We start from the raw sequence: 21530 nt of genomic DNA, 5'->3' as shown, positions 1-21530 counted from the left end.
AGTCTCAAAGAGGTTGGGCTCAGCTCAGCCAGGCTCCATCCCCACTGTTCATCTGCCATTCAGAGTCTGGAGTCAGCTCTTGCACCAATATTTATTGTTGTTCCCTCCCCAGAGCTGCGTATTTTGGACAGCTTGTTTCTGATTTAAAGTATAAATAAATTTGATCTTTTCATCTGTTGTTCTCCCTACCTTCTGGAGGCTGTGCTGGTTAAAAATAACTGGGATGATGAGCTCAAGTGGGGATGGTGGAGGGGTTTTAACCTCCATCATGGCAGGATCACCCATCTGGCTCTGGAAGGGAACGTAGACTCCTCTCCTCTCCTCTCCTCTCCTCTCCTCTCCTCTCCTCTCCTCTCCTCTCCTCTCCTCTCCTCTCCTCTCCTCTCCTCTCCTCTCCTCTCCTCTCCTCTCCTCTCCTCTCCTCTCCTCTCCTCTCCTCTCCTCTCCTCTCCTCTCCTCTCCTCTCCTCTCCTCTCCTCTGTCCAGTGCAAGGTGTCCCTGCCCATGGCAGGGATGTGGATTGACATGAGCTTTAAAGTCCCTTTCAACCCAAACCATTCCATTCCTTTTTCCCAAGCTGGAGCTCCCTGGGTTGCCTGAACCCCCTTGGCACATGGATGGGGGTCAAAGTGTTTCAGCTCTTGCAGGGGGTTGGAAAAATGGGGATCTGGGGGAGAGCTGGGGATGCAGAGATCAGAGGATGCACATCTCTGGGGATGGGGTGTCTTCCAGCTCTGGGCTCTGCAGAGGAGGCTTTTGCCTGAAAAAGTCCCTTTTGCTCACAATTGAACAAATTGCTTAAGAAGATCAATTGAAGGCAGAAAGAAAGGAAAAGGAAACAGAAGGGTTTTGGCTTTCTTGATGGAAAGTCTGAAATGCAGGTTTGGGTTCAGCCTGGAACCTCCTTGGTAGAGGGCTGGCTCAGCTTTGCTTCTGGGTTTATTTTGGTGGGGGAAGCACACGCACACACACACGTGTGCACCCACACTCATGGACACATGCACACACACATGCACACGCTCTCCTAGACAGAGAAAAACAATCCCCAGCCTAACCCAGACGCTGATTCAAAACAACTGTTGGGTCTGGCCACGCTGTCAGCTTTCCACTGCCCACAGCCTCCCACCGTGTGCAACCGTGGCTGAAAACCAGCAGGCAAACGCCGAAATTCCGAGTCAAAATTGCGTTTCACCTGGGGAAGGGCAGAAAAACTCTTTCTAGGCAGCAGTTCTGCCAGGAAAAGCCCCTCTCGCTGCTGGCAGCAAAGGATGCTCCCGGGAGGAGCCTGAAGCCCCTGGGCGCTGCCTGCGGGTGGATGGGGCTCCCCCAAGCAGGGCCAGGGGAGGGGGTGCCCGCAGCTGCCGGGGGGCTGCGGGGCAGGGCCGGGGGGCTGGTGGGTGTCTCCGGGAGCGGTGACTGAGCGAGGCGGTGCCAGGGCTGGGGGCGGATTTTTTGAGAAGAGCCTCAGCTCTTCAGAGCAGCGGCAGCCGCTGGAGGAGTTGGGCGGCTGTTGCTCCCTCTCCGCCCGGAGGAGGAGGAAGAGGAGGAAGAAGAGGCTTCGGCTGCCGCCTCTCGGATCCCCCCTCCCTCCCCCCTTTCCCCTTCCGCCCCACACCTTTATGGACGAGCGCCGGAGCTTGCTCTACTCTCCGGCCGCCTCCTCCGCCGGCCGGCAGCCGCGGGGCGGCTCCAGCAGCAGCCACCACAACCTGGGCTACACCGAGCAGCCGCCCCCCGCCGCCCCCCAGCCGGGCCCCGAGCAGCAGGAGGAAGAGGGCGAGGAAGGGGAGGAAGGCAGCATGACCGTGGTGGGAGGAGGCGGCGGCGGCGGCGGCGGGGACCCTTTGCTGGAGGAGCCCCAGCATCCCCCTGCGCTGCTCGGGGGGGAGCGCTACGATCAGCCCCCGGCGCCGGCCGTGCCCGCCGGGCAGCCCGCGGGCGCTGCGGAGCACGAGTGCTGCGAGCGCGTGGTGATCAACATCTCGGGGCTGCGCTTCGAGACCCAGCTCAAAACCCTGGCACAGTTCCCCGAGACGCTGCTGGGGGACCCCCGCAAGAGGATGCGTTACTTCGACCCCCTCCGCAATGAGTATTTTTTCGACCGTAACCGTCCCAGCTTTGATGCCATCCTCTACTACTACCAGTCGGGAGGGCGCATCCGGCGTCCCGTCAATGTCCCCATCGACATCTTCTCCGAGGAGATCCGCTTCTACCAGCTCGGGGAGGAGGCCATGGAGAAGTTTCGGGAGGACGAGGGTTTCATTCGGGAGGAGCAGCGGCCGCTTCCCGAGAAGGAGTTTCAGCGCCAGGTGTGGCTCCTCTTCGAGTACCCCGAGAGCTCTGGGCCGGCCCGAGGCATTGCCATTGTCTCTGTCCTGGTCATCCTTATCTCGATTGTCATCTTCTGTCTGGAGACCCTGCCTGAATTCAGGGATGACCATGACTATGAGGGAACTGGGGGGACCTTCGGGACAGGCGGCGGCCCTCTCCCGCCTGATGTCTTCACCAACTCCTCATCCTCGCCTGCTTCCATGGTGTCATCCTTCACCGACCCTTTCTTTGTGGTAGAGACTTTGTGCATCATCTGGTTCTCCTTTGAGCTGCTGGTCCGTTTCTTTGCCTGCCCCAGCAAGGCCACCTTCTCCAAGAACATCATGAACATCATTGACATTGTGGCCATCATCCCCTACTTCATCACGCTGGGCACGGAGCTGGCTGAGCGGCAAGGCAACGGCCAGCAAGCCATGTCCTTGGCCATCCTCAGGGTCATCCGCCTCGTCAGGGTCTTCCGCATCTTCAAGCTCTCCCGGCACTCCAAGGGGCTGCAGATCCTGGGGCAGACCCTCAAGGCCAGCATGAGGGAGCTGGGCTTGCTCATCTTCTTCCTCTTCATCGGCGTCATCCTCTTCTCCAGCGCCGTTTACTTCGCGGAAGCCGATGACCCCAGCTCGGGGTTCAGTAGCATCCCCGACGCCTTCTGGTGGGCCGTGGTCACCATGACCACCGTGGGCTACGGGGACATGCACCCCATCACCATTGGGGGCAAGATCGTGGGGTCTCTGTGCGCCATCGCGGGGGTGCTGACCATCGCCCTGCCCGTGCCCGTCATCGTCTCCAATTTCAATTATTTCTACCACCGGGAGACGGAGGGTGAGGAGCAAGCCCAGTACATGCACGTCGGGAGCTGCCAGCACCTCTCATCCAGCGAGGAGATGAAGAAGGCTCGCAGCAATTCCACCCTCAGCAAGTCCGAGTACATGGTGATTGAGGAAGGGGGGATCAACCACAGTGCATTCAAACAGGCTGCCTTTAAAGCAGGCAACTGCACAACAACAAACAATCCCAACTGTGTGAACATCAAAAAGATCTTTACGGATGTTTAAAACAAACCCAAACCAAACGAACAGCAACAAAATCTGAGGATGCGGTGAAACGATACCAATAATAATAATAATACCAATAATAATGCAAAGTGACTGTGTGTCGGTGTTGTGTGGAACATGCACCATCGTCGGTCCTGTGTGTGCCCTCGTTTTTATACCTTTATTTTTTTAGATCCTTCCTTTCTAAAGATCCAAAAGTAAAAGGATTTAAAATTCTCTGAAGAAGAGGACAGCTAAAGGGTAAAGAGAAGGAGGATGAAAACAAGCCACACTCACTGTCAAGACAGGTGTTTGTTCTGCAACGTGTTGCAGGGCTGCTTTGCTTTTTGGGCTTTTGGGGAACCTCTTGCTTTGCTCCTGAATTTCCCCCTCTCTCCCTAAGGGCAGTGTGTAGCCTATCTCCCTTCCATCACATAAAATAACTTGTTGGATTAACAAACTCGGACTGGGTGGAGGAACGAGGAAAGCATGAGGCAGAGTGTACTGGGAGGGGGCTGGGAGGAAATAACCATTTAATTCTGCAGAGAGTCTCTGTTACCACATCGTTAACTGATGCTTAATATTGAAACATGCGATGTGCCATTACGGGCACATCCCAGATTTCCTTTTTCTCCCCATTAGATCGTTTATGAAATTCTAATCTGGTCAGAGACCGAGTGCAATCGATGCTGATTTAAATAGAAAAAAACCCAAAACCTCCCTAAGCCTTCGTTTTCTATTCTGGATTCCCTTCCCCTGTAACCTGATGGAATTATTTCCTCCAATGTCAAATCTGCGGCCGTGCAGCGGGGATGTGTGCGGGAGGAGGGACACGAGAGGCAGCCTGGAATGTGGTCGGGAGCCGCCGGTGTCGGCACGGAGCGGGATCCACGACGGGCTCCTCGCTGTGCCTGGGAGCCTCCAACCCGCCCAGCCGGAGACAAAGGGATGTTTCCCCCTCGTTTTGCAATGCCTTTGGAGGAGATGCAGCCGCTTATCGCCAGGAGATTAAAGTGGCGAACACGCCTTCCAGCGGAAGTCACTAATTCCGACCGGAGTGATGCAGTTGCCATGGTGACCATGGTTTCCTGGGAAACCCCCAAAGGTTGTCATGGCATCCCTTCTCCCATCCCCCTTGGTCCTTGCTCTTCCCGCAAAAAGCCTTTCCAGATGGTTCCAGCTCCTCCATCCCACAAGACATCGTGGCTCTGCACCCCCCTCCTGGTTCCTGTCCTGCTGCTCCTCCCGTGTGCCCAGCAAAGCATCCACAGGCAACAAGCGCCCCCAGATCCACCTGCCCCTCACCTGGGCACTGAAATCTGGGCATGGAGGTTCATCCTGCTCCACCGAGAACCACCCCAAACCCAGTGGGAGCTGGCACCGAGCAAGCTTGGCCGGGGAACCTCGGCAGCTTTGTCAAACAAGGGGGACAGTAAAAAAATCAGGATTGAAAAATGACCAAAAAATCCCTCTGGGAAAAATCACCGGCTTCATCTTCACATGTATGCCAGGGGCCATGGGACATCTGACGGGATCAGGTGAGCTCTGCACGCAATGGAGTCATAGTGTTGGGTTTTTTTTGGACCAACCCCATGCTTTCCACTGCTTACTTTTATTCTCCAGCTTATCCTGCCGCTCTCGGGTATTTTTATACACGTTAGATAAAGTGGGATCACATCCTAGAGCTCCTCTGATTGTATTTGCTTTTTAGTGCTGTGGGAGGAGGAAAACCCTGCTGCTTCTCTGCAGCTGGATTGCTTCACTTCTGTGCTAAAAAGGTGATTTCAGTGGTTTAGTGCTCCCATCCAGCCCCTGACACTGACACAGGCCAAAAGCAGCTTGGCCTCAAGAGCTTTGGCTGCAGTTCTGCTCAGTTTTGCTGGATTTGGGGTTTAAAAAAAGCCAAATTCCTCTGAGGTAGCACATGGAACAGGCAGGCTGTTAAATACCTACAGCAAAGAGAAATTTGGCCCCAACCTGTGAAGTCCCAGGGCTGTGGAGAGGGGGCCTTGTCCTGAGAGATCCTGGCCATGCCAAAATTGCAGTTTAGCTGGGATTTTTCCCAGACTCAGAAGGATCTAGATGGTTTGCAGCACCCTCCCTTAGCCACAGTCCATGAACCCAAGGAAAACATCAGAGCCCCTCCTTGGCTGCTGGGGTGTGATGGTTTTATTTGAGCTACCAGAGTTTTCATCAGCTGAGGGTCCAAGAGATGATCTTTAGTAGGGAGGTGCTCTGGAACATCATGGGAAGTTACAAACCTGAGATTCCTTGTCCAGAGTAACTGGGGTTCCTTGTCTGGGATAACTGGGAATACCTCAGTGTGCCTTTTCCCCAGGCTGCCAGTGGGCTGAAATGTCATTTCTGCCTCCAAGCTCTCACTTTTTACTCTTATTCTCTTTCATTGTTATTAAATTTTATTGTTATTAAAGCTTTCCCACATGCCTGTTCCTAAAAGGAGGCTCTGAGTTTAAGAGCAGTGGAACCATGGCACTCAGGAGAGTTTGCAGAAGGGTTCTGCATTGGTGATTTCCCCGTGGCAGCTGCACAGGGTAGGGAAACCACAGGTTCTTGAAATGGCACAGAACGATTTTCAGTTTCTCTGTCATCTAAAACGAGCAGAGCCCTTGCAGGTTGTTGGTTTGTTTTCCTGACTCCTCCCTGCCTGATTTTGTAGGAGCAGAGTAGTTTAAAAGGGATTTTATTGACAGCAAAAGATGCTTTATGGCAGAGGTGACAAGGAAACCTCTTCACCCATTGGGATAAAAGGCAGTTTGGCTCTGGTAAAATTCCAGAATGGTTTGGGTGGGAAGAGACCTTAAGAATCATCCAGTGCCACCCCTGCCATGGCAGGGACACCTTCACTGTCCCAGGCTGCTCCAAGCCCTGTCCAACCTGGCCTTGGGCACTGCCAGGGATCCAGGGGCAGCCACAGCTGCTCTGGGCAGACAATATCTGACCTAAATCTCCCCTTTTTCACATCCAGAAAAATACTTTTCAGTACTGAGTGGTATCACTGAAAGACAAAAATTCACTGCTTCTGTCTTTTAGATACACCCCCAAAAGTGGAAGTGGAAAATTGGGGATATCCTTTGGATGTTCTGCCCTCTCTGCATCCTCTCTCTGCTGTCTCATGGGTGCCATTCAGTGAGAGAACCTGAGCCACCTGAGCCCCCTGCTCTAGTGGAAGGTGTCCCATGGCAGGGAGCTGGGACTGGATGATCTCTAAGGTCCATTCCAACCCAAACCATTCGGTGACTCTGAGAAATGCCTTCTGTTCTGTGGTCTGACAGCTCCTCTGGCACTGGCTGCTGCACGTGTTGTGCCAGGAATTGGAGAGATCCCTGAACCCCTGGGCTCTCCACAGCCAGCTGCTGTTTGAGTGGCTCTGCTCTCCTGCCCCATTAGGACAAGGCAGTGTTTCAGCAGCCTCTGGGGATTCCAGAGGAGCCTGGGCTGCGTTGGGCTGGCCTGTCCCTAATGTGCTTAGAGGGGCAGCATTAGGGGATTAGCATCAGTGTGAGGCAAAGGGCTCGCCCAGACCCGGCTGATTACACTAAATGGAGGAAAGGGTCTTACCCCAGGCTCTGCTGATGCTGCCCAGCACCCCAAGGGCAGGGGAGCAGGGTCCCCACAGCTCTGGGCAATCCCTGGTCTCCACAGCCATGTCCCTTTGTGCTGTCACCTGAGAGACACAGGACACTGAAGGATGGGAGTGAGGGGGGAAGAGGCAGCTCCCAGCCCTGGTGCCTTCAGTTTATCACAGAGTCACAGAAAGGTTGGGGTGGAAAACAACCTTAAAGAACATCTTGTTCCAACCCCCACACAGGGGCACCTGTGCTGCAGAGCCTTGTACCTCCTGTTTTCTCTTTCACACACTGCTGTCAGTCTCCCTATCCCTCTGCCTGTATTTTAGGACCTGTTCCCCTGTTTCCAGTCTCCCTTTCCCTCTGCCTGTATTTTAGGACCTGTTCCCCTGTTTCCAGTCTCCCTTTCCCTCTGCCTGTATTTTAGGACCTGTTCCCCTGTTCCCAGTCTCCCTTTCCCTCTGCCTGTATTTTAGGATCCGTTCCCCTGTTTCCAGTCTCAGTTTACCTCTGCCTGTATTTTAGGATCTAATCCCCTGTTTCCAGTCTCCCTTTCCCTCTGCCTGTATTTTAGGACCTGTTCCCCTGTTTCAGCCCCGGATGCCTCCTTGAAACACATCCTTGGTGCTGGAGGGTGCAGCAGCCATAACCTGGCCCCTCCACTTGGTGCTTTGACACCATCACCTTTTTCTCCTGCTTTTTTGCCCTCTTTTTTTTGTGTGTTTTCAGGCCTGAGCTCCTCCAAAAGGTTCTGTTGTTCTCCAGCACAATAGATGCCCTTCGGGTGCCTGGGGTATCCATCCCACCCCACGTGTGGACACAGACAAGGGCTGCAGATATCTCTTTCCTCCAGGAGGGTTAAATTTCCTCCCAGGCAATTGTTCCTGCTCCATGCCTTGACAAAAGAAGCCGGTTTTGTTTTTAATCCCCAGTTTATGGACAATTAAGCAGCGGCAAAGGGCAGACAAGCGCTTTCCCCGGCAGAATGGAAGGAGCCAGCCTGGGTCATTGCTCCGAAGTGGTCTCTACTGCAGGGATGTACACAAGGAAAAGGTGTTTGGCAGTGCTTGGCTTGTACGGGGAGCGTTGTGTGTAAAATCCGTTTAATTGTGTAGTTTGGAGCCCTCTCCTGCCAAGCTTTTAAAATATGCATATCTTGGTGCGAGCACACGGAGGCTCCACCGCCGCCCGAGGGAAGCAGGGCTTGGCTTTCCCTGCTTTTAAATGCTTCAGCAAACGATCTCTGGGCAGGCTGCAAAGCTGGCAGTGCAAACAGGCAAATGGGGTTTAACTGTGCCTTATTTTGCCCTTCAGTCTCAGTTCTGTGTGTACCTGGCAGGAGAGCTCAGTGTCCCAGCACCCTCCTACAAGGGCAGTCATATGAGGGACTTGTTTCCCAGGGAGCAGGGAAATAAGGGATTTCTGGATATTATATGATCTTTGTCACAGATTATCTTTAAGGTCCCTTCCAACCCAAAGCATTTGATGATTTGATGGTCACAGGGTGCTCTGGGCAGGGCCATATCCTGGGAATTCTCACTCCTCTGGAGCTGCTGCTGCTCCCCTGCACCCTCCCTGCTCTGGGTCCCTTGGCTGGCCTTTGGGGTGTTGTTCAGCTGGAGGATGTGTTAAGGGTGAGATGTTGGTGCCTTTCCCCATTTCCCTGGGTGCTGTTTGCATGGCTGAGTCCAGGCAATCCTGATGGGTGCATCAGCCCTGTCCCTATGCCAGAGGTGAGAGGTGGGCACTGAGCATGGAGGGATGGAGCTCTGTGCTTCTTTTGTGGAAACAGACCTGGGCACGTGGCCATCACCACTGTGAGGAGGACACTTGGGGGTTATTTTGGATGCCCTGAGGAGCCTCATCCGAGCTGGGAATCGCTTGTCCAGCAGTGGAGGGTGTTTGACCCATTTCAGGAGGTTCCTTAGGTCAGAAATGAGACTGGCACCAGGAGGAGCATCCAGTCCCAGCTGTGCCTTAGGGCAGAGCCATCCCCCAGCAGGGACACATTCACTGCCTGGGGATCCCTGCAGAGGGTCCCAGCCCCAGGGATCCCTGCAGAGCAGCCCCAGCTCCATCTCCAGGCCCCTCCCAGCTCTTCCTCATGGTGAGCCTCTGCTGGCCCCACTGTGTTGAGCCTGGGATGCCATGGAGAGCTCTCACTCCATGCTTGGCACAGGCTGGTGGGTGATGCTCTCCCTGTCCCAGGGCTGTTTGTCCCCTCGTGTTGGCTGCTCCCTGCTGGGAAGGTGTCAAAGCTCCTGCTCTTTGTCACTCAGCGAATCCCACTTTGTGCTCCTGAAAACCATCCCGTGTGTGGAAGAGCTGGAGCCCTTCTATCCCCGATTCTGGCAAAACTCACCACAAACATAAACCCCGTGAGCCTCTCTGGGCTTTTCCTTCCACGATTAACGTGCTGCTCTGACACCCACAGGGCTCAGGGTCTGTCTGTGACTCATCAGGGTCTGTCTGGGTCTCATCACCGCTCAGAGCCTGAATTTCCAGTGCTGAGGGTGCTCGGCAGCAGGGCAGGGAATCCTCCCCGCATGAGCATCCCCGCAGGGCACCGTCACTTTGCTCCTCCTTATCAACCAAGACACGCTCAAATCAATTCGAACATGTCTCCCATCTCCTTCAGCTCCTCGCTGGAGCCAGGAGGAGCTGGAATTCTCCCTGATCGCTGCTTTTCTGTGCTCAGAGCAGGAGCAGCCGTTCCCTGCTGGCTCCGTGCACTCATCGTGAGAGCCCCGGCTCAGCCGCACCGACGGCAGCAGGCGCTGCTGGGTTTGTTTAGGAATGATTCATTTCCTTCAGACTTGTGATTCCGATGCTTTTCTGAGCGTGCTGGAGCTCTGCTGCTTTGCTCCAGTGGCTGCATTTCATTTTTAGCATCTCTGAACGCGCTGGCTGGGCGGGCTGGGGTGGGATGTGTGTGGAAGATGAGCCCGTGGCCCCTCTGCTCACCCCAGCAAGGCTGCAAAGTGCAGTCAGGTTTATTTTGAGGCTGGCCAGCCCAGCTGCTTTGCTTTGCTCCCTCCAAAGCACAGCAACATCTTCCCTGCATCCTCATCATCCTCGCACCCTCGTTATCCCTGCGGCTTCATTCCCACATGGAGGATGAAAATCCTTTGGGGTTTCCTCACGGCTTGCTCAGTGCTGGCAGCTGGATCGGGGCTTGCAGCAGGGTCTGTGCTTGGGGCGTTGCTCCACGGGAAGCTGAAGGCTGGGAGGGAGGAGGGAGGGGATGAGCACACACTTTGCAAAGTGTTTTCTGCGTTTGCAGAGGGCTCCGTTTGCTCTTGGGCTCCTTGGTGCAAGGAAGGAGCTGTGCACAGAGCGGGCAGGGGGTGATGCTGGCACCTGCAGGAGGTTTGGGTTGGTGCTCCAGGGAAATGTGTCCCTGCTCCCTCTGTGAGCTCTGTGGGATTTGCTCCCTGGGCTCCTCTGTGCCTCAGTTTCCCCACCTGTAAATGGCCCCAAGCAGCTTCAGGAGGTGTTTGCAATGAAACTCCTGGGGAAGGAAGAGGCAGCTTTGAAACGTGGAGCAAGGAGTGAGGGCTCCTCCAAAGGTTTTATGGGATTCAGCTTTCTTGAGGCTGAAAAAGCCTGCAGACCCTGCCCTGGGTACCCCAATAATCCCAGTTAATTCCCTTGGCTGGAGGGAAGCCTGAGGTTTCACAGAGCCTCCCAAGCTGCCAGCTCTGCCTTCAGCTCCCCACCAATATCCTCCTCTCCTGTGATTCCTTCACTCTGCATCTTCCCTTTCCCACCCTTCTGGCCCATTTCTCCTGAAAGCTCTGTGAATTTAGGGTTGAGAACCCTCTTCTCCCTCCTTGCTGGTCTCTGCTCGGAGCTGCCCTTGTGTCTCTGTAACAATTTAACCTCACACTGGTGCATTGTGTCAGAAACCAGACATAAGAAATTTGGGCTTAGAAATGGCCCTGGCTGCTGGGATTTTGAGTTTTCAGTAGGGATGAGGAAGGAGTTGTAGCATTGAAGGTTTGAGGGCTTCTCTACCTCTGTTTGTGCCTCAGTGGGTGCAGGTGCCTGAATGATATTCCACACTTTAAATCCCTCAGAATTAAGGCAGGAAATCTTCTTTCTGCAGCATCAGAAACAAGCTTGGGCTGTTCTCTCCCAGGGCTGGACGTTTCCAGGGATGTGTCTCCCATCCTGGTTGCAGGATGCTCTGAGAAAGCACAGGGAGGAGTGAGTGGGGAATGGCACCTGGGTCCAGCTGGGTTCCTCACCTGGGACATCTCCTGGGAATTTTGCTTTATTGCTCAATTTTCTTGTCCATCAGCCATGCAATTCCCTTGGAGGAGGGCATTACACAAGCACCTTTATCAGCCAAGTCTGGGACTCAGTCAGAGATATCAGTTAATTTGATAAGATCTGTTTTCTCAACAGAAAACCTGTGTTGATTTGCATCAATTAAATCTTCCTCTTTGATTCTGTATTAAGACTCTCAGCCATTTCATCACATTGTTTGGGATCAGTGACAGATGGCCAGACACATCATTTTTGCAGGTCACTTTGTTTATCCCTTAAAAAGCTGTCCCAAACAGGAGCTGGTTTCCAGTGCTCTGGAAGGACTCAGGAGATGCTCAGTACTTGCACTCCCAGGAGCTGCTTTGCCAGCTCTGAGTGTTTAGATGGAAGCTGTTTGGCTCAGTCAATTTAAAAACATCTAATTTTTATGGCTGCTGTTTAATATCCTCTATTTCTCTCGGGATGGAGAGGATTTCCTCACTCCTGAAGACATCTGGATCCCTTCAGGAGCTGGAGCAGTGATAGCTCCTGAATGATCCTGACTTCTCACTCCCACTCACTGGATCCAGAGGAATAACACCACTGTTAGGCTGAGGGTTTGGCATTTCTTTCTTCCCTGGCAAGGATACAGCTTGGACAGGCTCCAGGTACCCCAAAGCACTGCATTATTTGCCTGGTGGGAATTAAAATTGTTATTTAATACCCTGGGGTACCCCAGGGTACCCCAAAGCACTGCATTATTTGCCTGGTGGGAATTAAAATTGTTCTTTACCACTTCATTTGCAGAGTCCCCACTCCACCACCACCTTCTTGCCCAGTGGCATTTCCTGGGCTCAGGGTTCTGTTTGGGTCTAAGTTGTGTATTTATTCATTCATTTATTCACTGAGTGTGTAATGCTCCAGTGATCCTTGAGGATCCTGGCAGTTTGGAGCCCTTGCTGGCTGCCAGGTGGGAGGGGTTTAATCCCCCAGCAAACCCAGTGCAATAAAGCAGAAAGCCCTGTTAGCTTCAGCCAGGAATGGCCCTGCTGGCACTGCAGGATAAGCTGGTGCTTGAACAACTGCCTGGGATCCTTGCTCAGAGCACTGAGCCCCTCTGGAAGCTCATTTCCCAGTGCTGCACTGCCTCACAAGGGGATCTTTGCTCCTGCCAGGGATTCCCACCTCTTTCCTTTCTCTGCTGGATTTTAGCATCCCTGTGGCACCATTCCTACATCCCCATGTCCTCATCATCCCTGCAGATGCATCCTCAGCATCCCCATATCATCATCATCATCATCATCCCTGTATCCTCATCCCCCTGCAACTTCATCTCTGCAATTTCATCATAGCTTCATCCTCATCATCCCTGCAGATGCATCTTCAGCATCCCCATATCATCATCATCATCATCATCATCATCATCATCATCATCATCATCATCATCATCATCCCTGCATCCTCATCCCCCTGCAACTTCATCTCTGCAATTTCATCATAGCTTCATCATCATCATCCCTGCAGATGCATCTTCAGCATCCCCATATCATCATCATCATCCTTGCATCCTCATCCCCCCTGCAACTTCATCTCTGCAATTTCATCATAGCTGCAGCATCATCATCCCTGCATCCTCATCATCCCTGCAACTCCATCATAGCTACATCTTCATCATCCCTGCTGCTTCAGCCCTGCAACATCACCATCCCTACATCCTCATCATCCCTGTAAATGCATGCTCATCAACCCTGCAATCCCTGCATCCTCATTATCCCTGCAACTTCATCCCTGTAACTTCATCTGCAATTTCATCACAGCTGCAACATCATTCTCCCTTGCAGCCTTATCAGCCCTGCAACATCATCAGCCCTGCATCCCCATTGTCCCTGCAACATCTTCCCTGCATCCTCATCATCCCTGCATCCCCTTTATCCCTGCAACTTCACTCCCACATCCTCATTATTGCTGCAGCTTCATCTCTGCAACATCTCCATCCCTGCATCCTGATGCCTGCAGCATCCCGAGGGAGGGTCTCTCCCTCCTCAGTGCATGGATCCCACCTGGCAATCTCCATCCTGCCTCTCCCTTTGGGGAAAACAGGCTGATTTTCGGGGCTGAGCTGGGACCAGGCAGGTCCTGGTGCCTTGGGCTGGGCTCTGGGCTGTGACTGCAGCTCCTCCCAAACTTTCCCCCATCACCAGCTGCTGATGAAGGACCCAGCTCAGACAATCTGACCTGGGCAGCTGGGATGCTGCAGTTGCCATGGTGGGAAGTAAAGGCAGAATATGGACTTTTTGGAAGATGAGAGGGTTAAAAACAGTTGCCTGAAATTTCTAGAAATTGTAGTGTCTCAAAGACAGAGCAGAGCATCTCCCTGTACAAGTCAGTCCCTTGAGTGTTGTGCAATTCTGGCACTACAGAATTTGGGGGAGTTTTTGAGTCCTTTTCTGGGCACTCCCATCCCCACATCAAAATGGAATTTTGGGTTGTGCTCTGTGAGTGACTCCACAGTCCAAGCTCTGGGAGTGGGATCAGCCCTGGCTCCTCCCAGCACCTGGACTGGATTTATAATATCAACCATGACTGGATTTATAATATCAACTCATGAATTACATCAGCTCAGAACAAACTCAACTTGATTAAGATAAAAACATGAGGAAAACCCACTTGGCACTAATTATTCTGGGTTTGGAACTTGCCGTTAATGTGAGATAACACTTAATAACAAGAATAAATTTAATGAATCTTTTTCCTATCTTTAGCTCACTTTAGACTGTGTGGCATCTAGTCCATTAAAGAATTTAATTAGAAAATTTTCATTTCTCCTTCGTGGGAAATGGAGTTGGGAATTTGTCAGGGGGGAACCAAAGTGCAACTTCTCTTCCACTTTATTTGCAAAAAAAAGGAACCTGTTCTTGTTTTCCAAAGCAGGCTGTGCATAAAAGTGGTTCTTTGCTTTGCCCAACAGATCACAGAAGAAGTTTTGAAATGAAGACCTTCAGGACTGTGTTGAGAAGTAAAACATCTCCAAGGAAAGGACAAATATCCCAAACATCCCCAACATCCCAACATCCCAACATCCCAACACGGTGACCAACGCTGCCGTGGACCCCGCTGACAGAGGGCCTGTTCTCCCCAGCTAAACTCAGTCCATATTTCATATATATGTATTTATATATGGAATATTCCCCACTTTATCTGTGTTTTCTGACAAGTGCTTTATGTGGAAGGGAACATCTTTGGAGCCAGATTATCTTCAACTCATGTGCAATATAACAGGACTGAGCAAAGCCAGGAGAAAGGAGGAGGAGAGGTGGAAGTCACTTGGACATAATTTCAGTATTTTTTAATATTGTTTAAAAAAAAATCTCTTGAAAGATGAAGCAACCAGAAAGGAAATGTTAAGCAGAGCTGCTAAAACTCAGTCCAAGTGTTTTCTTGGGGTGGGAGGGAGTGGGGGGAAATTTGGTTGCTGTCGCTGTTCCCTGGCGAAGGCCACGGGCTGTTCTCAGCTCTTTGAGAATCATTCCTGTTCCATTTTTCTCACTTTCCTGGAAATGCCCTTTATAAGTAGCTCTGTACTGTACCAAAGGCTGTGATTTACTTTAAGTCCTTATTTAGAAAGAAACATCTCTGCTGGTGCTGAGGAAAAGGGTGTCGAACAGTTGTGCCTTGCTATCAGGATCGCTCCACAAAAAAATAAGGAAAAATTGAATTTCCAGGGTAGAAAAGGTCTAAAAACCCAATTCTTGGCTGACCACGCTCCTCCTTCCTTTCATGAGAGCCTCTCTGCCTTTGTCTGCACTTCCACAGTACCCCAGTCTTGTGGGAATTTTATAGTGTTGCCTTGCTAATTCTGTAATAATTGGGAATTCCATCCCTCCTTTGTCTGTTGCTATTTCATTTTGCACATTGAGGTTTTTGGTGGAAGGTTTAGAGCTGTGGGTTGCCCATACTGGGCTGGGAAGCTCTTAAAGCTGGGCTTTCTACAACCTCACTGTGTTTCCTAGGAGTGCACAGATCAATATTATCCTGATGCCACGAGATAAATGGTCTGCAAAGGGATAAATGGTCTGCAAAGGGATAAATGGTGTGCAAAGGGATAAATGATGTGCAAAGGGATAAATGCAAATGGCAGAGGGGTTGATGGTCTCTCCTGCTTCTGGCTTCTCCTTTTCCCCCCTGCCCAGCTTCATCCACCTACTGATGCTGCCTCCATCCCAGCCTGGGGACTGAAACCCTCCCAGCTCAGCCTCCGCCAGAGGAGCAGAGTGAAACTTGGAACAGCGTTGGATTTAAGGGTGAAAATTGATTTGGAGGGACTCAGATGAGCACGGGAACCTCTTTGTCTGCATTGCAATAATTCCCTGGGAATGGTTTGGGAATGTTAATTTGGACTGGACAGAACCAGGTGAGCTGGAGCTTCCTCTGAAGCAGAGGCTGCTCAAGGGGAGGTAACAGGAACCAAAATTATTGTGTGTGAAACAGACCCTTGAGCTGATGCTGCTGATTGTCTTTGGTGCCCAAGGACCAGCCTCAAGGTCCCCACCAAGGTGGAGAAGGACCACTCTTCCAGAGGGAAGCACCAAAACCTGAATCCTTCCCCCAGTGGAGTTGTTTGCCCGCATTTCACCCAGAACATCCACAGGAGACACAGCCCCAGGGAGGATGCACTGAAAGCAACCCCTGGAAGGAAGGCTGGAAATAGGAAAACTTGGGAATGTACAAGGCAAAGCAGCCACCAGTCTGCACCACATTTCTTGCAGAAGAGCTTTGAAGACAAACAAGAACCCTGCACAAAAACTTCAGCTGAAATTTGGGTTGAGAAATTCCCTTAACACTGGGGAACGATGTGAGTCTTGCAAGGAACGCGTTGGCTTTGGTGAGGTTGTGTTAATTTTGTTTGTTTTATAAACACAGATAATTTCTTGGCTGGAATTCCTCCTCCTGCCACGGCAGGTGCACCTCTGGTGGTGGAGACCTTGCTCCTGGCAGAAGGGCTTGGGGGCCCAAACACAGAAATCTCCAGGGCTCTGCACAGGTGCAGGTTGGGCAGAATGCCCTGAGAGGGTGAAAAGAAGCAAAAGTGTTAAACCCAGCAGTTTTAGTCAATTTAATCAGTTGGAGAATGAAGAGCAAATATGGATCTGGCTCTCAGTAGGACATTGCTCCTCTTGCATTTATTCCCAGCATGGAAGAAACCCCGTGGCTGAAGCTGTGGGTAAATGGAGGAGAAAGGGCTGGTGCTGCTGGCACCTGGATTTACCACGGCTTTAACAGCAGAGGGAGATTGGGATGGGGGACCAGGATGGCTGGAAGACCTCATGGAGCAGCTCCCTGAGCCCACAGAGAGGAGCAGGGGGTGCCAAGGCTGGGCAGGGATGCCGGGGAAGGTGAAAGGAGGCGCGGTGTGAAATCGATGCTCTGCGAAAGCCACCCGCACAAATTACAGCTAATTAGAGCAGTGGCTCTCATTAACTTGGTTTGGCCGTGCCCTGCCCGGGGGGACAGCCCAAGAGGGAGCTTCTCCACGGGATCTTCCCATAAATTGTTCCTCCAAATCCCTGGGGCTGTGGCAGCAGCTGGGAGCTCAGCGTTTGTGCCCCTCTGGGTGTCCCTGTTGCTGTCCCTGTCCCTGTCCCTGTCCCTGTCCCTGTCCCTGTCCCTGTCCCTGCGTCCCCTGCCTGTCCCACCCCAGCACTGAAATCAATTATTGCTCGGGCCATAAAATCTCAGAGACCTTAAACGACCCCTTTGAAAAGACCAGGGCAAGTCCCCGGTGTTTGGGGTGAGGGCTGGAATTCCCAAGTGCTCCTCCCCATCGCCATGGAGGGAGCTGCTGGCAGGCTGGGGGAGATGGAGCTGCCCTTTTTTGGGACATCTCACCACCCAAACCCCGCAGGAGCTGTGAAACACATTTGTTTGCAGCCTCCCTGCAGCGTGACAGGTTCTCAGTGTGCTCTTGAGCCTGCAAAGGAGAAGGAACAAAGCTTTAGCAGCTCTGAAATCATCAGAGACTGACCCCAAACCCACTTTTCCATGACCCCAAACCCACTTTTCCACCGCCCTGGTGGGTTTGGGCTGCCAACAGCCAAACCCCCATGAAAGGAGGGGGACCCCAGGCTGCCCACACAGGTAAGGGCACATTAACAGGAGGAGAATTGATTTTCTGGATTGCAGCACAGACCTGGATCTTGGGAAGCCCTGGTCCCAAAGGTGTTATATTTAGTTTCTTTTGGAACATGATCTAGTAGCCCTTAAAATGGGGGATAGAATGTATCAGTACTAAAGTTATTTTTATTTTTCACCAGTGTTACAGAGAGCTTTTTTATGATGTTTGTGTGTGTGTTTAACATAATTATACCTCGTCTGTTTTCAGTAGCCACTTGTTACAGCATCTCTCTGTTAGGGCTCAAAACTGTATTTTGATTATTAAAGTGGTGGGAAAACCCATCCCCACCTCCCAACCATCTCACACTGATGACAATCTTGCCAAATTCCACCTCTCCTCGGTGTTGTACGTTCTGTCGCTCCGTGCTCTCGGGTTCCTCGTGCTTGGTCGCTGAGCCAGCTGGGTGTTCATGTGCTTTTCCACAATAATTGAGAGTTTGATAGTCTCTACCTGTCAGTCCAGTGTATTGATCTGTGTTGCCACCACCCTGAGCCCAGCCTGGTGTGTGTTGCAGATAACCATCGTGGCAGGGCTGCGCTTGGCAAGGGAAGACAAATTAAAAATGTATCCAGTCGATTAAAAAAAAAACAAAAAAAAAAAAAAAAAGGAAAAAAGGCAGCGATTTAATGATGGCTGACATCAAGAGAAGATCCAAAAAATAGCGTGCTTTGATTCCCATAATCATCCCAAGGCAGGCTGCTCATCTTTATTCATAGCCCTTCAAAGCCGCGCTCCCAGATGCCGGAGCAGCTCGGAGCTGTCGTGCTCAGACGGGGCTCTTTAGACTCTGAACACGCACCAAACCCTTCCCCTTTTAATTTTAGGGTGCAATTAAAGTGATGAGAGCTCTGCTGTTGGCTCTGTGCTGGCACAGAGGCAGGAAAAGAGGATCTGGGGAGCTGGGCTGGTGTGGGGTCACGTAAAGCCGCTTCTTTTAATGACATGTTTTAAGCTGGTTTAAGAAGGCAGCAAAATTAGAAAGCAAAAGATCTCCAAAAGTGTTTCAGGACACTACAAAGGTTCAGGGGACACAGCACAGGGACAGGGCTTAGCAGTGAGGCTGGAATGGGTTGCTGGAGGCAGTGAGGGAATACTGGGAAGCTGCTCTGCCCTGCTGGATTTGGGGGAAAAGTCAGGATTTGCTGAGGGTGCCCCGTCCCTGGCAGTGTCCAAGGCCAGGCTGGATGGAGCTTGGAGCAGTCTGGGATGGTGGAAGGTGTCCCTGCCCATGGGAACAGGATGAGCTGTCCTTTCCAACCCGAAGCACTTTGGGATTCTGTTAATTTGTGATTCTGTTAATTTGTGATTCTGTAATTCCTGCAGTGCCACCCCAGCCTCCAGCCCCTTTCCACAGGCAAACCCCTGCAGGACTGACACCTCAGAATCCAGCCTCGAGCGTGCTGCAGGCTTCATTACCTCACACACTCGGGTGTTTTTTGAGCCAGCTGTTCAAATGCTGTTATTGCTACTGAATCCTTTTAAAATTAAGGAATTTCTGAGATGGAGTTTTTCTTCCCTGAGCGCTCCCCTCTCTCCTGCATTGCACAATCCAGCTGGAAGTCTGTGTCTCAGCCTGAGATTAAAGCCAAGTAGCAACTCTGGGTGAATTAAATTACACATTCTAATCCCCATATTTTCCACCAGCCTCTGATACAGGTAAATTATGTTTCTTTTTCCCATTTTTCCTGCTTGGTCCACAACGATGTCATCAGTGCACCTGTAAAGGGAATGGCCTGAGATTGTTCTGACTGGTGTTGTCCATATCACAGCTCTGACCACTGCAAGGCCAGGCACTGCTGCTGGGGTTTAAATGCATCATTCCTATTCCAGAGGATGATTTCACAGCAGGAAAATTTGCCTGGCAACACCCAAGTCATGGATAGAGCTGGAATTGTGAATCAAGAGGTATTAAGTGGAAATGTGGTCAGGAAGTGCCTGAAATATTGGAATTTTAATGTAAAACGTGTGTTGGCTGCCACATCCCCTGTGGTGCCATTGGTGCACTGAAATTAGACCTGGTTACCCCAAGTGCTCAGGTCTTGCAGGAAAATCCCCCTCACTGCTGGAGGAAAGGGACTCCATGGCTGAATTTGGCACCTTGCAAGGGGAACAGGCTCTTAATTCACCACTTCAGACCCCAAAAGGTGGCAAAAGGGAGGTTTTGCATCATCCTCCAGCACAGCAGCAGCTCTTGATTTCCCATCCTTTACTATGCAACTGATTTTCATGGAATCTTCCCAGGATGGAGATGGCTGGATATAGTTTTGACTTTGCTTTCCTTCCTTCACATGTGCAAGTGGGTAATGCAGAAATGTTTCCATGACTGTCTCACCTGGGCCGTGCACTGGGTCTGTGAGCAGTGAAATGTTGGGAAATTCTGTGTAAATCTGAACTTGTCTGTATAAATCTTGACTAATCAGTGCCACAGGAGCGATGCAATTTTGAACTGGAGATGTTAATGCAGTCTTGTTACTCTGAGTTCATTTAAAATTCTGGTTTTTCCAGTGAGCTGTGTTGCAACTGTTTAAAACTTGTTTTTTTATACCAGTCTGATGCTAAAACCAGCTGCTGCATCCCCTTGTCCTGGTGACTCCACCATGGTGTGGGCCTTGTGTTCAGTTTCTGGTTAAAAAAAAAGTGATTTTTTTTCAGTTGCGTGATTTTTTTACCTGATGCTGAATTTATTTTTAATTTTTTTTTTTCTCATTAGAACTTGAAACTGTTCTTTCATACACAAAGTTCAATAAAACAGCTGAACTGCAGCGTGTGGTGTTTGATACTGAAGGGGGTGAAGAGGAGATGCTGGGATGTGTGAGGATGAAGTTTGAGGAGTGTCCCCTAATGTCAACTCATTTTTCAGGATTAAATAATCTGAAATTTAATGCCATTCACAGGAATCAAATTCACCCTGCTAGAGAAATAAAATCCTGGGGTAAAACCTGCACATTTCCAGCATCCCACCCAGCCACCTGGACTGAGGAAGCTCCAGGCAAACCCTTAAAATTTTGATGATGTGTCACAAGAAGGGATGTCACCAATGGTGCTTGGGCACACGAGTGCAGGAGGAGGGGCTGGACCCATCTGCTCTGATCCCAGTGGGAATCCTGCAAAAGGAGATCAGAAGCTCATTTAAAAACCTTGTTCTTGGCTTCAAACCACATCTGTGAGCTTCACCCAAAAGTGAATGTGGCCAAAGAGCGCAAAAGTTTTGGTTTGGGTTTTTGGTTGCCTTAAAGATATCGAAGTTGTTTCTCCTGTGTTGCCCAGAGAAGCTGTGACTGCCCCATCCCTAGGAGTACCCAGGGCCAGGCTGGACACACCTGGGCTGGTGGAAGGTGGTTTCACCCATGGCAGAGGGTGGGGCATGATGAGCTTTAAGGTCTCTCCCCACCTAAACCATTCCAAGATTCCATGGCTTGGTGATTCCATGATGAAATGACTTGGGCTGTGCACAGGTGGTGCTGGGCTGTGTCCCAGGGCCAGAGCTCCCAGGCTGCTGTGGGGGGATTTCATTTTAGTGGTCACTGAGCCAGAAGCATGGACTATTATCCAAAGTGACTTGGTTATTTTCGCAAATCCCAATTCTGGGACTGAAATCCAGGGGGAAATCCTGCAAGAGGCTTCAGGTGCTGAGCTGGGGGCTCAGGAGTGGGAGCAGAGCAGCCCCACGTGAGCCCAGAGCCACCCGGGGCAGGATCACACCAGGGGAACTCAGCAGGGATGGAGAACCTCAAACTCCTGAACTTTCCAAAACATCTTGATCCTGTCAGCCTCAGGAATTGTGATAGGGGCAGAGAAACTCCTAGAAAAGCAGCACTAAGTGCTGGAACTGTGGTTTCACCTCTCTCTGCTCTCCAGGTTTGCTGTGGGCACCAGCTCTGCTGGGGGAAGGTGATCCATGGTGAGCAAAGTCAGCTCAGAAACTCCCAAATGCTCCCAGTGTGGCTGTGCTGGATGGCCCCACGGTAACTCCTGGCTGCTGTGCCTGGCAGTGTGGAGGGATGGAGTGTAAGAAGATAAAGATAGTGCAGAAGGTAATCTCACACCTGAGGAGGTGCAGCTGTACTAATCAGCAAAGATTAGGAACAGGCCTGCCCTTGACAGGCCACAGCTGTGTCCAGTAAGAAGATGAGTGCTACAAAAGGGTGGGTTAGGTGG

The 21530-nt window shown here is 51.4% G+C and overlaps 1 protein-coding gene across 1 annotated transcript; it reads left to right on the top strand.

Annotated features, from left to right (window-relative positions):
• Window positions 1–1441: 1441 nt before the first annotated feature.
• LOC139601113 (potassium voltage-gated channel subfamily A member 3-like) lies at window positions 1442–20134 on the top strand. The gene is made up of 2 exons (XM_071449872.1): window positions 1442–4900; window positions 14169–20134. Exon 1 carries the CDS (start codon window positions 1620–1622, stop codon window positions 3381–3383), a length of 1764 nt encoding a protein of 587 aa, XP_071305973.1. The 5' UTR covers window positions 1442–1619; the 3' UTR covers window positions 3384–4900; window positions 14169–20134.
• The last annotated feature ends 1396 nt before the right edge of the window (window positions 20135–21530 follow it).

The sequence above is a fragment of the Agelaius tricolor genome, unplaced genomic scaffold, assembly GCF_023055355.1.
Source record: "Agelaius tricolor isolate 1412-34295 unplaced genomic scaffold, bAgeTri1.0.p SCAF_30, whole genome shotgun sequence".
NCBI classification, from domain to species: Eukaryota; Metazoa; Chordata; class Aves; order Passeriformes; family Icteridae; genus Agelaius; species Agelaius tricolor.
Note: the sequence above shows the minus strand (reverse complement) of the source record. Positions and strands in the feature narration are given on the sequence as shown.

Coding starts and splice junctions, on each gene's coding strand:
- LOC139601113 (XM_071449872.1), top strand. CDS start 1,620: ATGGACGAGCGCCGGAGCTTGCTCTACTCTCCGGCCGCCTCCTCCGCC.